The sequence below is a fragment of the Periophthalmus magnuspinnatus genome, chromosome 19, assembly GCF_009829125.3.
Source record: "Periophthalmus magnuspinnatus isolate fPerMag1 chromosome 19, fPerMag1.2.pri, whole genome shotgun sequence".
Lineage (NCBI taxonomy): Eukaryota > Metazoa > Chordata > Actinopteri > Gobiiformes > Gobiidae > Periophthalmus > Periophthalmus magnuspinnatus.
Window position 1 is genome coordinate 27,994,682 of NC_047144.1, and position 21,231 is coordinate 28,015,912.

General features: G+C 42.5%; 1 protein-coding gene across 1 annotated transcript in view; it reads left to right on the forward strand.

Annotated features, from left to right (window-relative positions):
* myocd (myocardin) overlaps positions 1-21,231 on the forward strand; it is a 201,672-nt gene that overhangs the window by 77,180 nt on the left and 103,261 nt on the right. The window contains exon 2 of the mRNA XM_055229669.1: positions 3,971-4,075. Coding sequence (XP_055085644.1) covers positions 3,997-4,075 — 79 coding nt within the window. The 5' untranslated portion in view covers positions 3,971-3,996. The remainder of the gene's footprint in view (positions 1-3,970; positions 4,076-21,231) is intronic.

A 21,231-nucleotide genomic window follows, 5' to 3' on the forward strand; every position in this document is an offset into this window, starting at 1 on the left:
CAGAGGAGGAACAGAGGAGATGCAGAAGAGGTCTAGAAGAGGACCAGAGGAGGGCCAGAGGAGGACCAAATTTTGATTTAGATTTTGTAACTTTCTTTTGATTAAAACAACAATCATGTTAAGTGCTGAGAGGCGTCTGCTGTTGTGATTCTGGGCTTTATAAAAATTATTTGAATTGAATCAGAGGAGGATCAGAGAAAGGCCAGAGGAGTGTCCTGGACCAGAGAAGAAGCAGAGGAGGAGCAGAGGAAGGCCAGAGGAGGATCAAAGGAGTGTCTTGAACCAGAGAAGGAGCAGAGGAGGATCAGAGAAAGACCAGAGGAGTGTCCTGGACCAGAGGAGGAAAAGATGAGCAGCGGAAGAAGAGAGAAGGACCAGAGCAGTGTGCCTTGGACCAGAGGATGGCCAAATGTTCTGGACAATATGAGATGAGGAGGAGCAGAGGAGGAGCAGAGGAGGACCTGAGTAGTACTACTGGAGTATCCTGGACCAGGGAAGGAGCAGAGAAAAATCAGAGCAGAGGAATGTTTTGGACAATATGATAACAAGATGAGGAGCAGGAGTAGAGCATGACGAGGGTAGGATAAGAGGATTGTCCTGCACCAGAGGGGGACCAGAGAAGGACCAAAGGAAGACCAGAGGATGGAGTAAAGAGGATCAGAAGAGGAGAGTAAAACCAGAATGTCCTGACCAGAAGACTAGAGTAGGACCTGATGTGAACCAGAGAGTGTCCTGGAGCAGTGCAGGAACAGAGGAGGAACAGAAGAGGACCACAGGAGTGTCTTAGACCAGATGAGTATCCCACTTCAGAGAAGGGTCCTATCTTTTCATCAGTCCTGGTCTTCCAGCCTCTGTTGTTCTAGCCTCTCTGTGGTTTAGATAACATCAGCTCCTTTGAACACTAGTTGTGGTCACTTCTTTCCTCATGTCTTCAGACCTCTCAGGTTATAAAACGCAGATCGCAGATTGACCGATAACGACAACTGGACAGTCACTCTCACTGCAAATTTACACCGGAGACAAAATTACCCGGACTCAGCTTGTGCCAAGATACCAGTTACTCAGTTATATATATATATATATATATATATATATATATATATATATATATATATATATATATATATATATATATATATATATATATATATATATATATATATATATATATATATATATATGTATAAAGATATTATTGCCTTGTCAAAAATAGCAAAAACATGAAAAACATAACTACTTCATTTTAAACAGTTTTCCTGGCCCAAAGTTGCTCCTCACTTCATGCATGTAGAGCATTCTAGCACTTTCACAACTTTCAGAAAAGAGAGTGGAGTTTTGTCACAGCAGTGAAGCTAACAACAACAAGCATGCTAATCGTGATCATCGGGCAATACGGTACTTTATAATTAGATGCAGACAGTACACACTGGACTTATTTTGACCTCATAAGATGCTTATGCAATATATCTACTGGGACAAAACACATGCTGCTCAAATACATAGAATGGGACCTTTAACATTGTGGTCTTGTATTTTCTACACTATATTATGTATATTTAGCTGGTAATACTTAACTGCTGTTAGAATAGTTCTTAAATCAATCTGAGAAATGATCAGAAATTATGCTTTGACCATGTCTGCTTACATCTGTGTCGAAAGGGTAATGGGTTTCTGTTAAAGAACTGCTTTTAAAGTGCATATGACAGACTCATTTCACTAAAACATAAGTAAACATCATTATATTTAAGATGTGGCATCTGATGTTCATTATGATGATGTTCAGTGTGTCCTTAGGTAAAGCCACATCGCCTTGTATGAATGTGGTGTGTGTGTGAGTGTTGATGATGGTCGCAGGGGCCCTTGGTGCAGACTGGCAGCCTCACTTCTACCAGTCAACCTAGGGCAGCTGTGTTTTACCACTATTGAGTGTGTAGTGAATGAATGATGCCCTTTAAAACAATTTGAGTGTCTTGAAAGATGCTGTAAATCCAATGGTGATTTTTTTTTTTTATGGTGAAGCAGAGATAACATACATAGAGGCAATCCCGACACTAATATGTATGTTACCTAGTAATCACAGAGTTAACAAGAGTAAAAACATGTCTAAATTATACAATAGATTAGACTAATATAATAAATGCCATTTATTTTGTCAAATTAAGTTTTAAACTATGAGAAAAAATGTGTCCCTTGTGTCTGCATTTTGGATAGAGTTCTCTGAGTTGATGACATAGGTAGAGGGATTTGTTTTAGAACTCTGCACTACTTCTTGGTTTTTTGCACTTTTCTTCTCAACTTTTTTTTCCCCACAAAACACCACTTAACTGATGCAAAACTATGATGAATATTTAACATAGGCACTATCCCTATACTACTATTCATATGTCATCTCTCTACATATATGCTACTTCTCCCTTTTTATATTGATAACTGAAAAGTGAGAGTTATTGTTATCATAGTCATAGTCATTGTTATAAACATTTGAAATCACTCTTTATTCTGCCAACCATCGGTCAGTGTCATGTCTTGTCCAATAACATAACCCAAACATTTGTGTTGTAGCCTGAAGTCTTTGTCTTTGTTCCTCTGTGATAAGTCCACATGAGACAGGTCTTGGGCGCTCCTCTGTAGTGAATGCTGTAAACTTGTATCAGGACTCTGGCTTTGAACACTGTCCCATCAGTTAAGCCCCTAAAAGCCTCACTGTAGACCTGATGTCCTCCGCATCCAGCCTGTCCCCTTCTTGTTTTCCATAGACAAATGAGACAAAAGATATTAGAAATGACAAATGTGTGGCAAATGCCCTGCAGTGTTGAAATCTGTACATGAGACCATGCTTCACCCTGGCTCTGCTCCACACTCCCTCCCAACTGGTCACACTGCATTTAACCATTGTCATGTGAAGGAATGGACTGACAGGTGCAAAATGTTGGCATTGGTTGGAGGAGCCCATGGCACAGGTTGGCAGCCTTCTTCTGTCAGTATGCCCTAGGGCAGCTGTGGCTGCAATACTATCTTAACACCACCTAGTGTGGAGTGAACAAATAATGCACTGTAAAATGTCTTTGAGTGTCCAAAAAAGCTTTATACACTGCCTGGCCAAAATAAAAGTTGCCACCAAAAAAAAAAAAAAAAAAAAAAAAAAAAAAAAAAAAAAAAAAAAAAAGGTTACATACTCTAATATTTGGTTGTTCCGCCTTTAGCTTTGATTACACCACACATTCGCTGTGACATTGTTTCAATAAGCTTCTACAATGTCACAAGATTTATTTCCATTCAGTGTTGTATTAATTTTTCACTAAGATGTTGCATTGATGATGGTAGAGTCTGACGCTGCACAAAGCCTTCTCCAGCACATCCCAAAGATTCTCAATGGGGTTAAGGTCTGGACTCTGTGGTGGACAATCCATGTGTGAAAATGATGTCTCATGCTCCTGAACCACTCTTTCAAGGAGGGTTCAAATAGGGTCTGGGAGAGATTGCTAAAATACTCAAACATGCAAGGATTACAAACTAAAACCTCTTCAGGCATGTTTTTGAGGAGGCAACAACGTTATAACATGGCATAATACTCCTCATTAAAAAGTAATGATATATTGGAGAATATCATGTGGATTATCGCATATATTGCAAAATAGAGATATTATTGCATCTTAAGCTGTATCGAGTATCGCATGGAATTGTGAGGGATCCTGTGATTCCTGACTCTAATAAAGAGTAAGCTGTGTGGCAGGAGGGATGCGTTTAGACCCAGAGCAGTGTGCAGAGCTGACACAGGCCTCCTCTGAACACCAACACTGCAGTAATGTGGAACACTTCTATTCTCAAACATTAACATGGCCACCCTCCAGCCGCACTTAGGATTTACAATGTTTGCTGTGCCTTCCATGCTTATTCACTCTCAATTAGCATGTGTGGTAGAGAATGTAGTGATTAGCACAGCAATACTAACAGCTGTCTCTGTGTCCAGGTGAGAAGAGGAGTGCAGCAAAGGTCATGAGCACACCCACGTTTACCGGACGGCACCCAAGGGAGCTCTGCCTAACCAACCAACACCCAGAGAGAGGAGTGCAAGGTAAGCCGTGCTGTTTCTATGAGATTGTGCACCAACATTCTTTACATGCAGCACAACTGTTTCTTTGCTTCTCTTTTGAACAATTGTCTTGCTTAGGTTAACTTTATATGTCTAAATAGAAAGTGAAAGTAGTTTCCCCATTGTTGCTACAGCTGTCCAGAGACTATTGTTAGCTAATAACAGCCCCCACAATAATTAATGTCCTAAAAGCAGTGACCCAGGAACATCTCATCCCTTTACAATTATAAGAAATCATAAGGAAACTATCCGTCCTTAGAAGGAGTACAGAATGTGTGTCCCTTATATCTATTCTTACTACCTCACCCTTAATGCTCATCATCCACTAACCTGAACCTGCAAAAAATACAATACTTGTTGGAAAAAAAAAATTAACTAACATATGTGAAAATATCAGTATGTCATCTTTTTGGTATAATCCAAAACCTGACAAAAGAAAACTTAAAACGTCCTAATACATTTCCCTTGTGAAATTTCTAAATTCATCCATAAACAACTAGAAGCTCAAGGTCTATGTCTCCTGTCGTGTCCCATCTGGAGCAACCCCTTGATTACAGCCGCTGTCTAGCCACTTAATGAGTCATGGAAAAAACAAAAAAATATGACTACACTGGTTCTGGTACTACATGCAGAGGGGGTGCTACCATTATACAAGAGTTGGGCCCCTAACCTAGATGGGGCCCACCAACCGCCGAGGCCTCAGACCCATTTGATATTCTTCCAATGTTACATTAAATGAGTAGTTTACTTTTAAGCAAGAAAACAATAAAAGTAGTATCTGATTGTCAAATCCATTTATCTGTCTAGAATGGATTAGTCTTTAAGTGTGGATTGAGTGAGGGGGGCCCTGCTGCCACTGTGGTAGTTTTAAAGATGTTTACGGAAAGGGATCTAATGATTGAACTATTCCAATTCAAAATATTTTTGCTCTTTGGAGAGGCGTGAGAATGTTTGTGTGGTGAGGTAGGCAAAGGTATCTCTCTTGACTGTACTTTTCTAGCTTTATTTTAACTTAAAACACAGGTACGAATCAAAAAGTCTGTTGTGATGTGTGAAGACGCAGTGAATGCATTGAATGTGTATTAATCACCCACATATTAACTGTGTGTATGTGCACATAAATGACCCACGCCTCAAAAATTCATTCATTCATTCATTGTTTGTGCATATTAACTGTCCGTACCTTCATAATAGCCAGACCAGGAGGCATGGAAATGACAAGCTGCCAAACCTTATGCACAGAAAAGTAGTCCCATTGAAAAAAGAAAAAAAAAGTCTAGACTGTAAGTATCACTTACGCCCCTTTTACTTTTTGACACTTAATCTGCCCTACCCCAGACTTTCAGCTCTCACATTTGACAGTCTTGAGTTCAACATTTGGATCTGACTCCCTCCTCTCTCTCTCCATGTGTCTTTACATGACAGCAGCAGCACAGTAAGGAGTGCTGGGCAGAGGCTCTCTCACACACACATACACATACAGACACACACACTCCTCTTTACACTCCTCTGTGTTCTGCATGTGTGACTGAAAGGGAAGTGAACGGCACAAATGCCAAAGCACATTTACAAAGTTTAGCAACTTCAAAGAGTTGTAAATATTGATATGCAGATTAGCCATGTGCATCTGTAACAAGGTGTACTTTGTGCACAGAACCGCCTCCCCCAGTTTAGAATGAAAACTGCAGCGTGAAAACCTAAGAGCCACTGAGTTTTATTTCATAGAAGAGGAGAGTCCTGAAATGTAGCTCTTATTTTATCTCAGAGCTAGTTCAAATTCCACATTATTTAAAAAGTGCATATTGTCTGCATTTTTTATCAATCAATATCTACAATTAAAATACATTTCTTCCAGACTTTCATTTAGCAATACAAATGAACGTCTAGATAACCAGCTTCAAACTATCATCAGTGGTCACAGAATTGCCTCAAAACTAAGAAAGCTCAAAAGCTGCTGTGTTACAATTTTTTGACTGTGGTGCAACAATTATGGAATAGTAGGAAGGTGACCTACACATAAAACTAACTAAAGATCAGTAAAAGACCACATTAAGTCAATCAAACTAGATTTCAATTCACTGTGATTGACCAATCACAGTGAATTGCACATACATTTTGAGTCATTATGAATGACAAATTACTGAAGCTTCAGTCTTATGTTTTAGGTATAATGTAATAAAATATAAGTGTATTCCTGCCAGCCGTCAGCTTGCTAACTAACTAAAAATGACCCTAGGGAGCATAGAAAAAACAAAAAAAAAAACAAAAAAAAAAACCAAAAACAAGATAAACTAGTTTTTTTTTTTATGATTAAATAGCAAAGGTTTATTTCTACACTTTTATTTTTGGTAATATTTGATGCTTTATTGTTATTTTGGCTTATATGCTATAGCCAACAGTTTTGTGATGGGCGAGTCATCAAGGCAAAACAAAATGCAGAGGCAGATTAACGGTTTGAGAATGAGAATACTTCTCCATTTATTGAGTGGTCATCAGAATAACAGCAGGTCCCCTTTGGGACAACCAGCGCATGTGCACTTCAGCAAGTAATAACACAGCTTACAGTGTGATAGTGTAATTGGAATGCTTTTTGGTTCTAATGTCTTTTGCTTGTCTCTTTTAAGAGAAACTAAAATATTATAATACATGCTCTGGTTAACCTAGAAAAAAGCAGATGGACTTGGGTGTCCAGATGTGACACCAACCAAAAAACAAAACTATCAAACAGCTGATTCTGATCTAAAAGTGTTTCTATATCAAATCTGGATGATAACAGCTGATAATATTTAAAATAAAATTACATTAACTGTCATTAAAATGTTTGCCTATTTGTTAGCTTATGTTTATAATCATATGCAGATATTGCTTCGTTAAATACTGGCAAAATGTTTCACATTTGACTTTTAAATGTGCAGAGTATTCTCTAAAACAGCTATACGGTTATAGCTTCCAAGAACACCCACTTTGACAAATGTCACAAATGTATTTTTCTCAATTTAACCTCCCCGCGGTGTGCCCTTTATTCCCATGTGTCAAATAAATTAATCTCATCTTTTAAGTGGTCAAAATTTAAAACCTAAATATCTCAGAAGCACCCAAAACATAAACAGAACCTCCTAATTCTAAGGGATGCTCTTATTTAAGGTGAGAAAGGTCAGTTCAACTGTGTCTGAGCCCAACACAAGATGCTTTAACAAAACTGTACAAAGAGGATCGTGTCTCCCTGATTTCAGGCTGGAGTGATTGACAGATGGATTAACCAATCAGAGATAGGCACGGTTTGTTCAAGTGGGTAAAAATAATACAAGATTTCTGCAGTATCAGCAACTGAAGGACTAAACTCCTACTTAGCTTATGAAACATAAGTTATATAGTTTATTCTGAATGATGCAGGAGTTTTGCAGGGGTTTTCAAATGTAGATGTCTTGTGCACTTGAGAGACATATGATACAACTTAGCAGCTGTGGTTGGACCATCCCGGGTTAGGATGAAGGTTTTTATGGCCCAATTTGACTCTTGTGCATTTGAGCAGAACATACGAGGGACTCGTTGCTCACACAAATGGCCGAGTCCTTGTTGTTTATCTGGCTTTCTACTACTGTTTACTTGATTTTCTTATTTAAATGTCAGGTAGAAACTAAATATTTGGCAGAGTTGCAGACTTTTATATTTGTTAGAGCAGCTCTTTCACATTTTAGATGTGTTTTGAGCTCTTACGGGAAAAAAGACATTACTCACCATTCACACTCATAAAATTGCCTTACTTACTGTAAATATGTATATGATGTCTTCCGCATATCCTTTGCTCGGGATAAAATAGCAAAAATTTACTGTTGCCATGGAAATTGGGCATGTTTTTGGCAGCAGTACAAAACGGCTGTAGAGGTGCATCAGCAAATGTATAAAAATGTATTTTAAGTGGCTGCACCTGATTTTTATTTTTATTTTTTTTTTTGTTGAAAAAAAAACTGTCTGGTGAGGGAAGTCTAGGAGTCCCTGCTTAGACTGCTGCCCCCGCGACCCGGCACCAGATAAGTGGAGGATAATGGATGGATGAAAAAAAAACTAGAGCAGATATACTGTATAAGCAGGTCTTAGGATCAAAATCAAACCTCTATTTGCTGTTTACATTAATTATACAGTCATTTATCCTCCAAGAATCAGGACATACGCTGTTAGCATGCTAATATTTGTTAGCATTACTGTGATGGCAAAACTCTGCTCTTGCCTCTGAAAGTTGTGAAAAGTGCGCATAAACCAATTGCAGTAAAAGCCATTTAAATAAACTAGTTCTGCTTTAGAAACAACACAGTAAAACTCTGGTATAGCGCCATTTAAATCTCATTTGGTTTCATGGCCAACTGAAAATTCTCTGTGTGAAATCTCAGCTTTGTTCCACAGTGAAAGTATGCAAGAAAGTTTCCATAATGTATTTACACTCTTGACACGTGCGATAACCCAGGTAAGGACGCAGCTATTTCAGATCAAAATACACTTGTTATGTGTATGTAACTGTAGCGTAGCAACTTTGAATAGCTCCATGTCATAAACAGCGTCTGGAGATTTTTCATATCTTGCTTTAAACTAAGGACCTTCCCAAAACACTCCTCTGTCGTGGTGCACTTTGAAGTGAAACGCGGCTAAAACTGTTCCTTTGATCCCACTTTGGAGTGTAAATAATGTAGCAATAGTTTCCAGAGTGTGCCCTCTGTCCAACCTGCTCAGAGAGCCCTCACCACTTAAAGGTCCTATATTACACAAAATGGACTCCTGTGTCCTTTAAGCCATGTTATAATGGTGTTACCTCTTTAAAAACATACCCGTGTCGTAACGGGTGCGGGAAGGACCAAGAGGTGCAGACTCGGGGCAAGGTTACAGTGTTTATTATACAAGTCTTTAGTGAAAAGCAGTCTTAAACAGTCTAATAACAAGTACGAGGATCCGGGAAGCAGGAGGAAGACGAGACGGACGGAGAGCGGGTCGGGAGCGGGAAGCCGGGGCCGGAGTGATGAGGGAGACGGAGACGAGACCAGGACCAGCTCGCTGGTCCGGACTGGCTTGATTTGCGACACGTGGAAGGTGGGGTGGATCCGAAGGGACGGGGGCAACTGGAGTTGCACAGCAGACGGGTTGATGATTGTGGCGATCTTAAATGGTCCCAGGAAGCGGGGAGACAGTTTGCGGGAGTCGGTCTTCAGGGGGATGGTCTTGGACGAGAGCCAAACCATTTGACCGGGCAGGTATGTGGGCGCCGGGATGCGGTGGCGATTGGCCGCGGCCTTGGTGCGCGCCCTGGACCGAAGGAGAGCTGCCCTGGTCTTGTTCCAGACCCGATGGCAGCGTCGGAGGTGATGCTGGACTGATGGGACGGCAAGGTCCTTTTCCTCCGCGGGGAAAAGCGGAGGCTGGTATCCCAGCGACGCCTGGAACGGGGACATCCCGGTGGCCAAGCTCACGAGAGAGTTGTGGGCGTACTCTATCCAGGGCAGGTACGAACTCAAAGTTGCGGGGTTGGCGGAGACGGTGCATCGCAGTGCAGACTCTAGGTCCTGGTTAGCCCGTTCCGTCTGCCCATTCGATTGCGGGTGAAAGCCGGACGTGAGACTCACCGTTGCCCCCAAACCGCTGCAAAAGGCTCGCCACGCCTGGGATGTGAACTGGGTCCCCCTGTCTGAAACGATGTCCACCGGGATGCCGTGGAGGTGGAAGACATGGTTGGTGAGCTGATCGGCAGTCTCCTTGGCCGTTGGGAGCTTGGGCAGGGCTATGAAGTGGGCGGCCTTGGAGAACCGATCCACCACCGTGAGGATGACCGTGTTCCCCTGGGAGGTAGGAAGTCCAGTCACAAAATCCACTGCTATGTGGGACCACGGCCGCTGAGGAACTGTAAGGGGGAACAAGAGTCCAGAAGGGGGTGAATGGGAGGCCTTGGCCCGAGCACATACCTGGCACGCTGAGACGAAGGCCCGGGTATCCGTGTCCATGGTGGGCCACCAGAAGTGCCTCTTGAGCAGGGAGAGAGAGCGACTCGCACTGGGATGGCAGACGAACCTGGAGGCGTGGACCCAGCACCTGGGAGCGGACAGAGTCTGGGACAAATAGTTTACCAGGCGGCCCGTTACCTGGGTCAGGGTCGTTGGTCTGGGCCTCTCGAACGGTGTCCTCGATCTCCCAGTGGACCGCGGCGACAACACATGAGGGAGGAATGATCATTTCCGCGGGGCCCGGGCTGTCCTCCAGGGTGAACTGGCGAGAAAGTGCGTCCGTCTTGATGTTCCGGGACCCGGGACGGAAGGTCAGGAGAAAGTTAAAGCGACTAAAAAACAGGGACCAACGAGCCTGACGAGAGTTGAGTTGCCTGGCAGACTGGATATACTCCAAATTCTTGTGATCCGTCCAGACCACGAACGGCTGCTCCGCCCCCTCCAGCCAGTGGCGCCACTCCTCCAGGGCGAGCTTGACGGCCAGAAGCTCCCGATCCCCCACGTCGTATTTGGCCTCCGGCGATTGTGGGGTTCAAACCTCTGCGACAGCACGGCCCCCACTCCCGAGTCGGAGGCGTCTACTTCCACGATGAACTGGCGCCGAGGGTCGGGCTGATGTAGGATGGGAGCAGAGGTGAAGAGCTTCTTGAGCCTCTCGAAGGCTGATTGCGCCTCGGGCGACCAGGAAAACTGCAACGAAGGAGAGGTAAGTTTAGTTAGGGGTGAGATAACCCTACTGAAGTCCCTTATAAAGCGTCTATAAAAGTTGGCGAAGCCGATGAACCGCTGGAGCTGCTTGCGGTTGGTCGGGACGAGCCAATCTGCGACAGCCTGGATCTTCTCGGGGTCGGCTTTCACTTGGCCCCGCCCCACAATGAAGCCCAAAAAACCGACCTCCTCCGCATGGAACTCGCACTTTTCTGCCTTAACAAACAGTTTGTTCTCTAGGAGGCGCTGCAGAACCAGGCGGACATGACGGCGATGCTCCTGGAGGGACTGGGAAAAGATCAGGATGTCGTCCAGATAAACGAAAACGAACCGGTTCAAAAAGTCACGAAGAACGTCGTTGATCAGGGCTTGGAACACTGCAGGGGCATTGGTAAGGCCAAAGGGCATGACCAGATATTCGAAGTGGCCAAGGGGGGTCTTAAACGCCGTCTTCCACTCGTCCCCCTCCCTTATGCGCACAAGGTGGTAGGCGTTTCACAAATCCAGTTTAGAAAAAACTGTGGCTCCGTGGAGTGGCGTGAATGCAGAGTCCAGAAGGGGGAGCGGGTACTTGTTTTTAACGGTGATACTGTTCAACCCCCGGTAGTCAATGCAGGGGCGCAGTGACTTGTCCTTCTTGGCCACGAAGAAGAAACCCGCACCCACGGGGGAGGTAGAAGGCCGAATAATTCCAGCGGCCAGGGAACCCCGGATATATTCCTCCATAGACTCTGGTTCCGGCCTCGAGAGGTTATACAGCCGACTGGAAGGTAACGGAGCTCCCGGGAGGAGGTCTATGGCACAATCGTAGGGGCAGTGCGGAGGTAAGGAGAGCGCCCGACTCTTGCTAAAAACCTCCTTGAGGTCGTGATACTCCGCCGGAACCGAGGACAGGCTAGGAACGTCCTGGGACGGGCTGATGGCGGGACCGGACCCCCCGGCGGGAGGTAGGGCCGACTGGAGACACTGGGCATGGCACTCGGGACTCCACCCAGAAACCCCACCCCGGGCCCAATCAAAGATGGGGTTGTGAGTTCGAAGCCAGGGGTAACCTAAAACCAGCGGGGAGGCGGAGGAAGACAGGACGGGAAACTGCCGGGTCTCACGGTGGTTGCCGGACAAAACCACAGTGACGGGTTCTGTGACGTGGGTCACGCGACCTAAAAAACGTCCATTAAGTCCCTGGGCGTGTAGGGGGCGTTCAAGGGGTTCCAGGTGTACGCCGAGCTGTTCCGCGACTTGGGCATCGATAAAATCCTTCTCTGACCCGGAATCAATGAGGGCGGAAACAGGAAGAGTCTCGGAGCGTACGCACAGGTTGGCACTAAGCCGCAGTCTATCGTTAGTATCCGGGATATGTGACTCACCCACCAGTACTCCCAGCGCTACTGGCGGGCGCCCCCTTTTGGCCGAGCCGGGCAGGTGGCTATAAAGTGCCCGCGCTCGCCGCAGTAGAGGCAGGCTCCGGCCAGGCGACGCCTCTGCTGACGCTCCTCGGCCGAAACGAGGGTCCGGTCGACCTGCATGGGCTCCTCCGGGGGCAGAGGAGCGGCGCGTAGCTCCGGCGGGGCTGGTGAGCGTCGTCTCGCTCTCCGACGTTCCCGGAGCCGGTTGTCGATCCGGTTGGTGAGGGTGATGAGTGACCGTAGATCGGAGGGTTCATCCCGAGACACCAGCTCATCCTTTAGGTGCTCATTCAGCCCCCGCACGAAAACGGCTTGTAGTGTGCTCTCCGTCCAATCTACCTCCGCCGCGTGCGTCCAGAAGTCTATGGTATAGTCCGCCACCGTCTTGGAGCCCTGGCTAAGAGTCAGTAGGCGGGACGTCGCATTGTCCCGGTAGTGCGGGTGGTCAAACACCAATTTAAAGTTTGTGATGAACTCGTTATAATCCAAATTTTCCACCGGTGTGCGGGTTAGCCGTGCCTCAGCCCACTGGAGAGCCCTTCCTCGAAGTAGTCCACAGATAAAACGTATCTTCGTGGCCCCCGAGTGAAAGCGCGTAGGACACTGTTGGAAAATATATTCGCACTGGAATAGGAACCCCCGGCAGAGATGAGGCTGGCCCGAATATGGCTCCGGATCCGTGCCCCTCGGTTCCGGAGGACGCGGCGGCCCCCCCGCGGCCGCAGGCGGAGCAACACGGAGCGCGGCCACTTGGTGGCTAAGCTGCGCCACTTGTTGGGTCAGGGTCTGATTCAGGTCTAACAGAGTCCGGATAGATTGTTCGTGCTGCCCCAACACCGCCTCATCGTGAGAGCGCGCTTGCCGGAGCGCCTGACCCAGTCCGCTTGGTCCATCGTTGGCCAGACCGTTCTGTCGTAACGGGTGTGGGAAGGACCAAGAGGTGCAGACTCGGGGCAAGGTTACAGTGTTTATTATACAAGTCTTTAGTGAAAAGCAGCGGGACCAGCGTAGTCCAGGAAGCGGGACCCAGAGTCAGAGGCAGGCGGGACGCCAGAGACCAGGACAGGCAGAGCAGAGGGAGTTGACGGTACCGGAGCGTAGAGGCGGGTGCAGGAGCGGACGGAGGCAGGAGTCGGAGCGTAGAGGCAGGTGCAGAAGCGGGCGAAGGCAGGAGTCTGGAAAGGGAGGCAAAATCCAGAATGAGAGCTGAGCAGGCAGGTAACAAAATACAAAACTGTGCTGGAACATTCACGTTTACACGCGGACGGTCTGGCGCCGAGTGTAGTCTGCCGAGCCCTCAAGTACTCAGCAGCAGGTGGCGGTGATTACACTGATGCGCTCCAGGTGCGTGCGGAGAAGTCTCGAACTCCGCCCAGCTCCGGGCAGACAGGTCGGGGAGGGGTAGAGAGCACGGGAGGACAGGGACAAACGGGCGTCATGACAACCCGGAATTGTTTTTTATTTCATTATTTCATTCACACCTTTGAGTAATCCTTTATTACTATAGGATTACTATACTATTACTATTATTATTAGTCTGTCTACATCTCCAAAGGTCAAAATGCTCTGTTCCACCTTGTGATGTCATGAAGTGGTAGTTTTCAAGGTAACAGCTCCTTTTACCTTTAATTCAATAGAGGTTGCCAATTTCAGGACTGAAATTATCCAAATGATTCTAGAGAAGGTATATGGAGTTTAAAAAAAAACAATGGAGCCTTTCCTGTATTACCACATGACATCACAAGGTGTTTTCTGTTTGAGAAACATAAATATGCAGGGGTTGTGTGTTATTATGTGTGAATGAAACAAAATACAATTCGGGATATTTTTCGATGAGGAAAAAAGATTATAACATAGATCAGAAAATAGCATGCCCTTTAAAGTGCATATGATTCTCTAATTTTGACTTAATTTGGTGAGATAATACCTATTGTAAATATAATTGATAGTTTTACACCAATCAGGAAGCAATTTGTGAAGAAAAGTCAAAAAATATGTTGACAATGACAGGAAGCAGGGTGTTCTATTTGAGAGAGTTAATGCCATCATGCTAGGGATGGTGAATATAGAAATATCCTACGGAAATAAAAGTAACATCTGTAACATTCTCACGGTTGTTTTGAGCAAAAGATAGCAATTAATAGCTTTACATGTGTCCTATAGTTGCCACAATATATATATATATATATATATATATATATATATATATATATATATATATATATATATATATATATATATATATGTATATATATATATATATGTATATATATATATATATATATATATATATATATATATATATATATATATATATATATATATATATATATATATATATATATTTATATTTCACTATGGCAATGTAAATGGTATAATAAATAATTAGAAATTATTTCATTGTTCGATAATGCACATTAGCATGCTAGTTTTTTTTTTTTTTTATCAGTTTTTCCATCACAGAAAATGCAGCACTGATTTCAAAGTTGTGAAAAGCACTCGGAATGTATGAGGTAAGTGAACTAATTCTGTCACATTTTTGAGACAGTAAAAAACAGGTACAATGTCTTTAACACCTCACAGTTATCAGTGAGATCGGTGCTGGAATCTGGGACCCTGGGAATAATTCAGAATGTGTTTAGGAAACACTGTTCTGTTCACTTATTTGTTAGGATTATGAAGTTGGTCTAAAGCGGCTTTTCAGGTGCTGAAAAGGCATTTAAGGCCATAAAAGATAAGAACGCTTATAACTTTGGCATACAAAATTACTTTTTATTGTTCTGGGTTCTTTATAGCAATCTGCACTTAACTCACAGCAGAGGCATTTTAATACCACAGCAGTTATCAGTGAAATTTGGGCTGGGAACAATATAAAAACCTGCACATAGGCTTAGGGAATGTGCAATCAAAACTGCACATAGATTTAGGGAATGTGCAATCAAAACAGTAGATAGGATATCAAAATGTGCAATCAAAACTGCAGATAGAATTAGGAAATGTGCAATCAAAACTGCACATAGGCTTAGGGAATGTGCAATCAAAACTGTACATAGATTTAGGGAATGTGCAATCAAAACAGTATATATGATAACAAAATGTGCAATCAAAACTGCAGATAGAATTAGGAAATGTGCAATCACAACTGCACATAGACTAGGGAATGTGCAATCAAAACTGCACATAGGCTTAGAGAATATGTAATCAAAACTGTGCACAGTCTTAGGCAATGAGCAATCAAAACTGCACATAGGCTTAGGGAGTGTGCAATCAAAACCTGCATATAGGTTTAGGGAATGTGCAATCAAAACTGCAGATAGGATTAGGAAATGTGCAATCAAAACTGCACATAGGCTTAGGGAATGTGCAATCAAAACTGTACATAGATTTAGGGAATGTGCAATCAAAAGAGTATATATGATAACAAAATGTGCAATCAAAACTGCAGATAGAATTAGGAAATGTGCAATCACAACTGCACATAGACTAGGGAATGTGCAATCAAAACTGCACATAGGCTTAGGGAGTGTGCAATCAAAACCTGCATATAGGTTTAGGGAATGTGCAATCAAAACTGCAGATAGGATTAGGAAATGTGCAATCAAAACTGCACATAGGCTTTGGGAATATGCAATCAAAACTGCACATAGGCTTTGGGAATATGCAGTTTTGATTGCACACAGGATTAGGAAATGTACAATCAAGAGTGCCCACAGGCTTAGGTAATGCACAATCCAAACTGCACATAGACTTAGGGTGCAGCCTGGTGCAGCCATCTTTTTAATGTATCTGCACACTGTCCTTCAAAAAAAAAAAAAAAAAAAAAGTGCAATCAAAACATTATTTATATTGTAAAATCTTAAATATAATGATCTTTACTGTGTTTTAGTAAAGTAACTAGTCCTACCTGTCACAGGCACTTTAGTCATTCTCACTCTAGCTTCAGATAAGATGTTTTTTAATAATTTTTGGTCAATCACTCCTGAATTTCATTTATTTATTTATTTAATTGATCTGCAATTCACTAATACACAGCCACATGTCCAGATAAAGATGTATTTATTTTAGTGTTCATGTTTTGTGCCTATGCTCCATGTTGCAGGAGCACTGGAGAGAGCTTCCTTGTTACATGGACTTGTAGGCTGAGCCTTGGACAGAATCATGCTGCCAGCCATGAGGAGGGTTTGAACAGTGCCCGGGAGAGATTGCTAGATTGCTCAAATGTGCATGCATGACACTTAAAACCTCCTCAGACATGATAGAAAGCTCCAAAAAGTCCATTTTGCATAATACTCGCTCTTTAAGTGCTTAGCTGAATCAAAAAGTCCGCACAAAAATGTGAACTGCTTAACTCAGTCCTAAATATAATCACATTATAAAAAGCAGGTGCACAGGTGATCCGTGCAACTGCCAAACACAACACAATAGTTTGAACATTTCATCCCAACCATGTGATCATCAATCCAGTCCTACGTTGGCCAACATTTAAAGTGCATAGGCTAGATTGTGTCACAAAAACATAGTAAACATCATTATATCTAAATGGGGGTTGTTTTACTTCTATGGGATATTAACTGCTGACACATAACATATTTAGATCACCATGTTACCTTTTATTGTTTTGAAAATGCTATAGTTGCCAAAACAACATATTAAGATGTTCAGAAAGTTTAACTTTAGTTTTTGACCGTATGAATCCCCCTTCCCGTTGCTCGCCGCACAAAGTCACTCTCCCTTCAGAGCGCTATCACAACACAATTGGTACGCATCCCTCTAATGAAGCTACTGCAAGTCAGGCTTCTCAAGTTGTTCTGTAGTTTTGTGTCATGTTGTATATTCGTGGGAAATTGTGGTGTGGTGAGCATGGATGATGTAGGCTTGTGGGCGGAGCATTGCACAGAATCGTACAGCTAACCATAAGGAGGGTTCGAATAGGGCCCTGCAGAGATCGCTAAAATACTCAAACATGCATGGATGACATTGAAAACCTCTCCAGGCATGCTTTTGATGAAGGAATAACTTTTTTTTATTTTTTTTTTTTACAAAAAATATTACCTAGTTTTGTGAAGTTTATTATTTTGGTGGAGTTTTTTTTACTTCCTGATTGGACCGTTCTGTTACCTAGAACCATGCCGTAAAAAAGGGCCAAAACCTTACCACAGGTACTCTCCCACCACACCAAATCAGAATAAGAAAAATGTGAAAACCTGTCATATGCACTTTAACTCTTCACCCCCTAACCACGATGTTTTAGCTGCCACTCAAACTCGAATTTAAACTATCCCTAGAATCCAGCCTTTTCTGGGTCTATTTTTAGCTGGCTGTTTCCCCGCGGAGTCTCGGAATAGTCGATTGCTTGTGCCGGTTGACTCCTCCGAACTTGAGTTTCCATGATGTCATTGGGCAGAGGGGGGAAGGAGGAGAAGAGGGGAGAGGGGGAAGAGACAGTAGCTCGGTGGTTTAGCGGCATGCAGACAGGAGCAAACCAAACAGCATGCTGGGTCGTTTTTAGTCTCTCCTTTGTCATATTTCAGCGGTGAAGTCTATAGGAGGACATGACGGCCTCCCCTGTCTGCTCTTCGCTCTGCACCTGTCAAACCGGGTCAACCATGGGAAATGTCTCAAGTTAGACAAGCTAATTTTGGGTAAAGGTACACTATCTGTTTAGACACACTTTTTCATTTATGTTTCCATGGTTATTTACTCTATAGATTCTCACCGAAGGCATTAAAATAATAACTTTTTAAAAATACCTTTACCGTTTGCGTTGTTGTGAATGAAAACTATTTCAGGAGACTTCATCATAAAGGTCATTGGGAGTTGTTCAAGGGTTTGCAGCACCGTATGTATATAATATGTAAAATGTAGTAAACATATAGAAAGAAACATTAAATGAGATGGTCTTTTGGCTGGTAATGTAAATGTAGCTAGTTATACTAAATGTACAATTGATTTATTAGTTATTTTAGTCTGTATTTGAAAGTACAATGCAACAGACATTAAGCTCATAATAAATAGGTTCCATCTCGAGGCCTTTATTTGCAGGGATACAGGATACTATGCTATTGAGGTATAATGAGGTTTAATAACAAGCAGAAATAAGCATAGATGAACTATGTAACTTTTTTGGTGGAGGGTCAACCACCTGCCTGTCTCCAATGAGATACAGTAGTATAGCTTTGCCTAGAATTTTCCACAGCATGACATTAAACCTCCATAAAGACAAAGATAACACCACTAGCACTGTATGAGAGAGAGGTGACAGTAAGAAACCACTCACACTAAGAATCCCTGTTCTTCAAGGTATTTTGTATAAAAAAAAAAAAAATGCAATACTGTGGAACATTCCAGGTAAAGTAATAACATTTCCATGAAGACAGGAAGGTGACAGACCATATATCAGAAAAGTTACATACTTCACATTGTTGTATGTTATTTCACCAATATCCAAATACTAAATAATAAGATGCAAAATCCCTTCTGTATTGTTTTTTTTTTTTTTTTTAATTTATTGAAAATTATGGGTCAGAATAAATAAATATATAAATGTAACAACCTGCATGTATTCATGAATATTTTGTTCACTGAATGAGACTTGTTGTTATTGTTATTGCTCTTAAAACAAAACAAAACATTAAAACATGCATTCTTACTGTCAGAAGGCTCATCTCTCTACAGACCTGATAATTAATTTGGCCTGGTTGTGTCACCTGCTTGTCTCCATAGAGATAGAAAGCTTTAATGCCATTCTGTGGCACATCCACATCAAATCAAAAACAATTCCGTGGAGAGAACGTGCACCTGTAAATGTTCAGAAACTTGCAAGCATTTTTTTTCTTTTTTTCCCTTAATTAAAGAAGGGGTATTACATTTTATGGGTAGCCTGTTAACAGCTAACAACATATTTAGATCACCACGTTACCTTTTACTGTTTGAAAATGCTATATTCACTGAAAACAGCAAATTAACGTCAAAGGGGTTAATTTGGTCTTCAGATAATTTATTTTAATAGATTCTTAAACAGGTTTTGGCATTGTCTTCCTACCGGTGGAGGCAGGACAATGAAATGGCCACTAGTGAGCAGACGCAACTGTACAAAACCAAACTAAGCTTTGATCTAAAACATTGCTTTAAAAAAATAAAATAAAGGTTACATTTTTTTCAGTTTTGTTTTCTCCGCTCTGAGGTCCCCCTCCCTTTGCTCCCCATCCTAAGTCACTCCCCCTTCAGAGCACAATCACATTACAGTCAGTGTGCATCTCACTAATAAAACTCCTGCACATCGCATCAGATTTGAGAAGTTGCAGTGTATTGCAGGTTTGTGGGCTAAGCTTTGGAGGGTTTGAATAAGGCCTGGGAGAGACTGAAACATGCATGGATGATCAGGGAACAACATTAAAACATGATAGAAAACTATCAAAAATTGATTTTGCATAATACGTTCTCTTTAAAGAGCCTGCAGTCTTTTTAAAGGTTTTGTCCATCATATTTCAGCGTGAGTTGCGGGAGGACATCACAGCCTCATCTGTCTGCTCCTTGATCTGCACCTGTCTCACCTGTCTGCCCAGGGCTGATAAAAGGTGTAAATCTGAGCTGGTGGTATGACCATAACATCACTGAACAGACAGTGCTGATGTACAGTTTCACCTGCTATTGTTAGCCTCCTAAGACTCAAGCTCTTGCATAGCATACTTTATTGATTTCTCTTTGTTATTTGGACTGATTGGGACCTGATGAGTGTAAAAATCAAGAATTGTTACATTATTATTATATTATATTATACATAATTATTTTGCTATGCTATTTTCACTGCAAGCAATGCATTAACATGTTTAATTAGTTTCAGTTTTGTCTTGATGCTCTGAGTCTCCTCTCCCTTTGCTCCTAGCCGCAGTTATCAATCCATGCACTAAACTGATATTTCATATGTACAACTGATATGTAAATGAAACCATTCAATAAATGCAAAGGTTTTTCTGCCTCTGCCCCTATAGGCTAGTGCATTGTTGAAGGGTTGTGTTGTACAAATTCACGTTGGCCCTACCTCTAAACATTTTCACCCAGTGTTTGGTTAAAGAACCGTCTGACAGGGAGTAGTGAAAAATTTGGTCAGCAAGTTTACCAGTGTTATCCTTTTCATCTTGAACTTAAATGGATGATAGATTGTGGAAATACACACATGTAAAGGTGTGTGGCATTGGAGCGGTGCAGAGACAGGGACACACATCGCTCCTCATCTGGGATCCTTGCATGATACACGGCAGCACCCGGCAGCAGTCACTAAACAACAAAAACAATTTTTGTTTCCTCTGGCTCAGATTCATGTTGGTGAAAACGCCAACATTGTGCATATTCATTCACTCGTAGGAGCAAACTTTGTGTCTGTGAGAAAATGCTTCAGGTTTCTGCTCCACTTTTAGTGTATTTAGCTGTTAAGCACATGATATATGTCAAGCTGTTTAGCGCTTGATATATGAGCCCCCTAGTCACTCCCTCTTCAGAGTGGTATTGCAACACAATCAGCGAGCATTTTGATAATTAAACTACTGCACATTGCATCAGGTTTGTGAAGTTGTAGTGTATTGTTTGTGTTATTCTTTTGCATATTTATGAATAATTGCTGTGCCAGAGCATGGGTGACATAGGTTTGTGGGCTGAGTCGTGTACAAGATGTGTGAACTTGTACTGCTAACCATAAGGATGGATGCAAGGAAGACATCTAAAACCTCTTCAGACATGTTTTTGATGAATGACCAACATTGTAACAGCAGCAGCGGCCTTGTTTTGTCATAAAGTGCTGTTAACTCCCCTTCCCCTTCCCTTGGCTGCTCTGGCATGCCCAGGCTATCATTGTAAATAAGAATTTGTTCTTAATGTTTTGCCTGGTAAAATAAAGGTAAAATAAATAAATACAAATTTTCTAAATTAGCCTACTCTTTGGAGGAAAAACTAAATTTTCTAATTTCCCAAAAAAATCTGGTACCACAGCTTTAAGTGACATCACTACATATTAGGGCTGCACAATATAATGCAAGGGATTAGG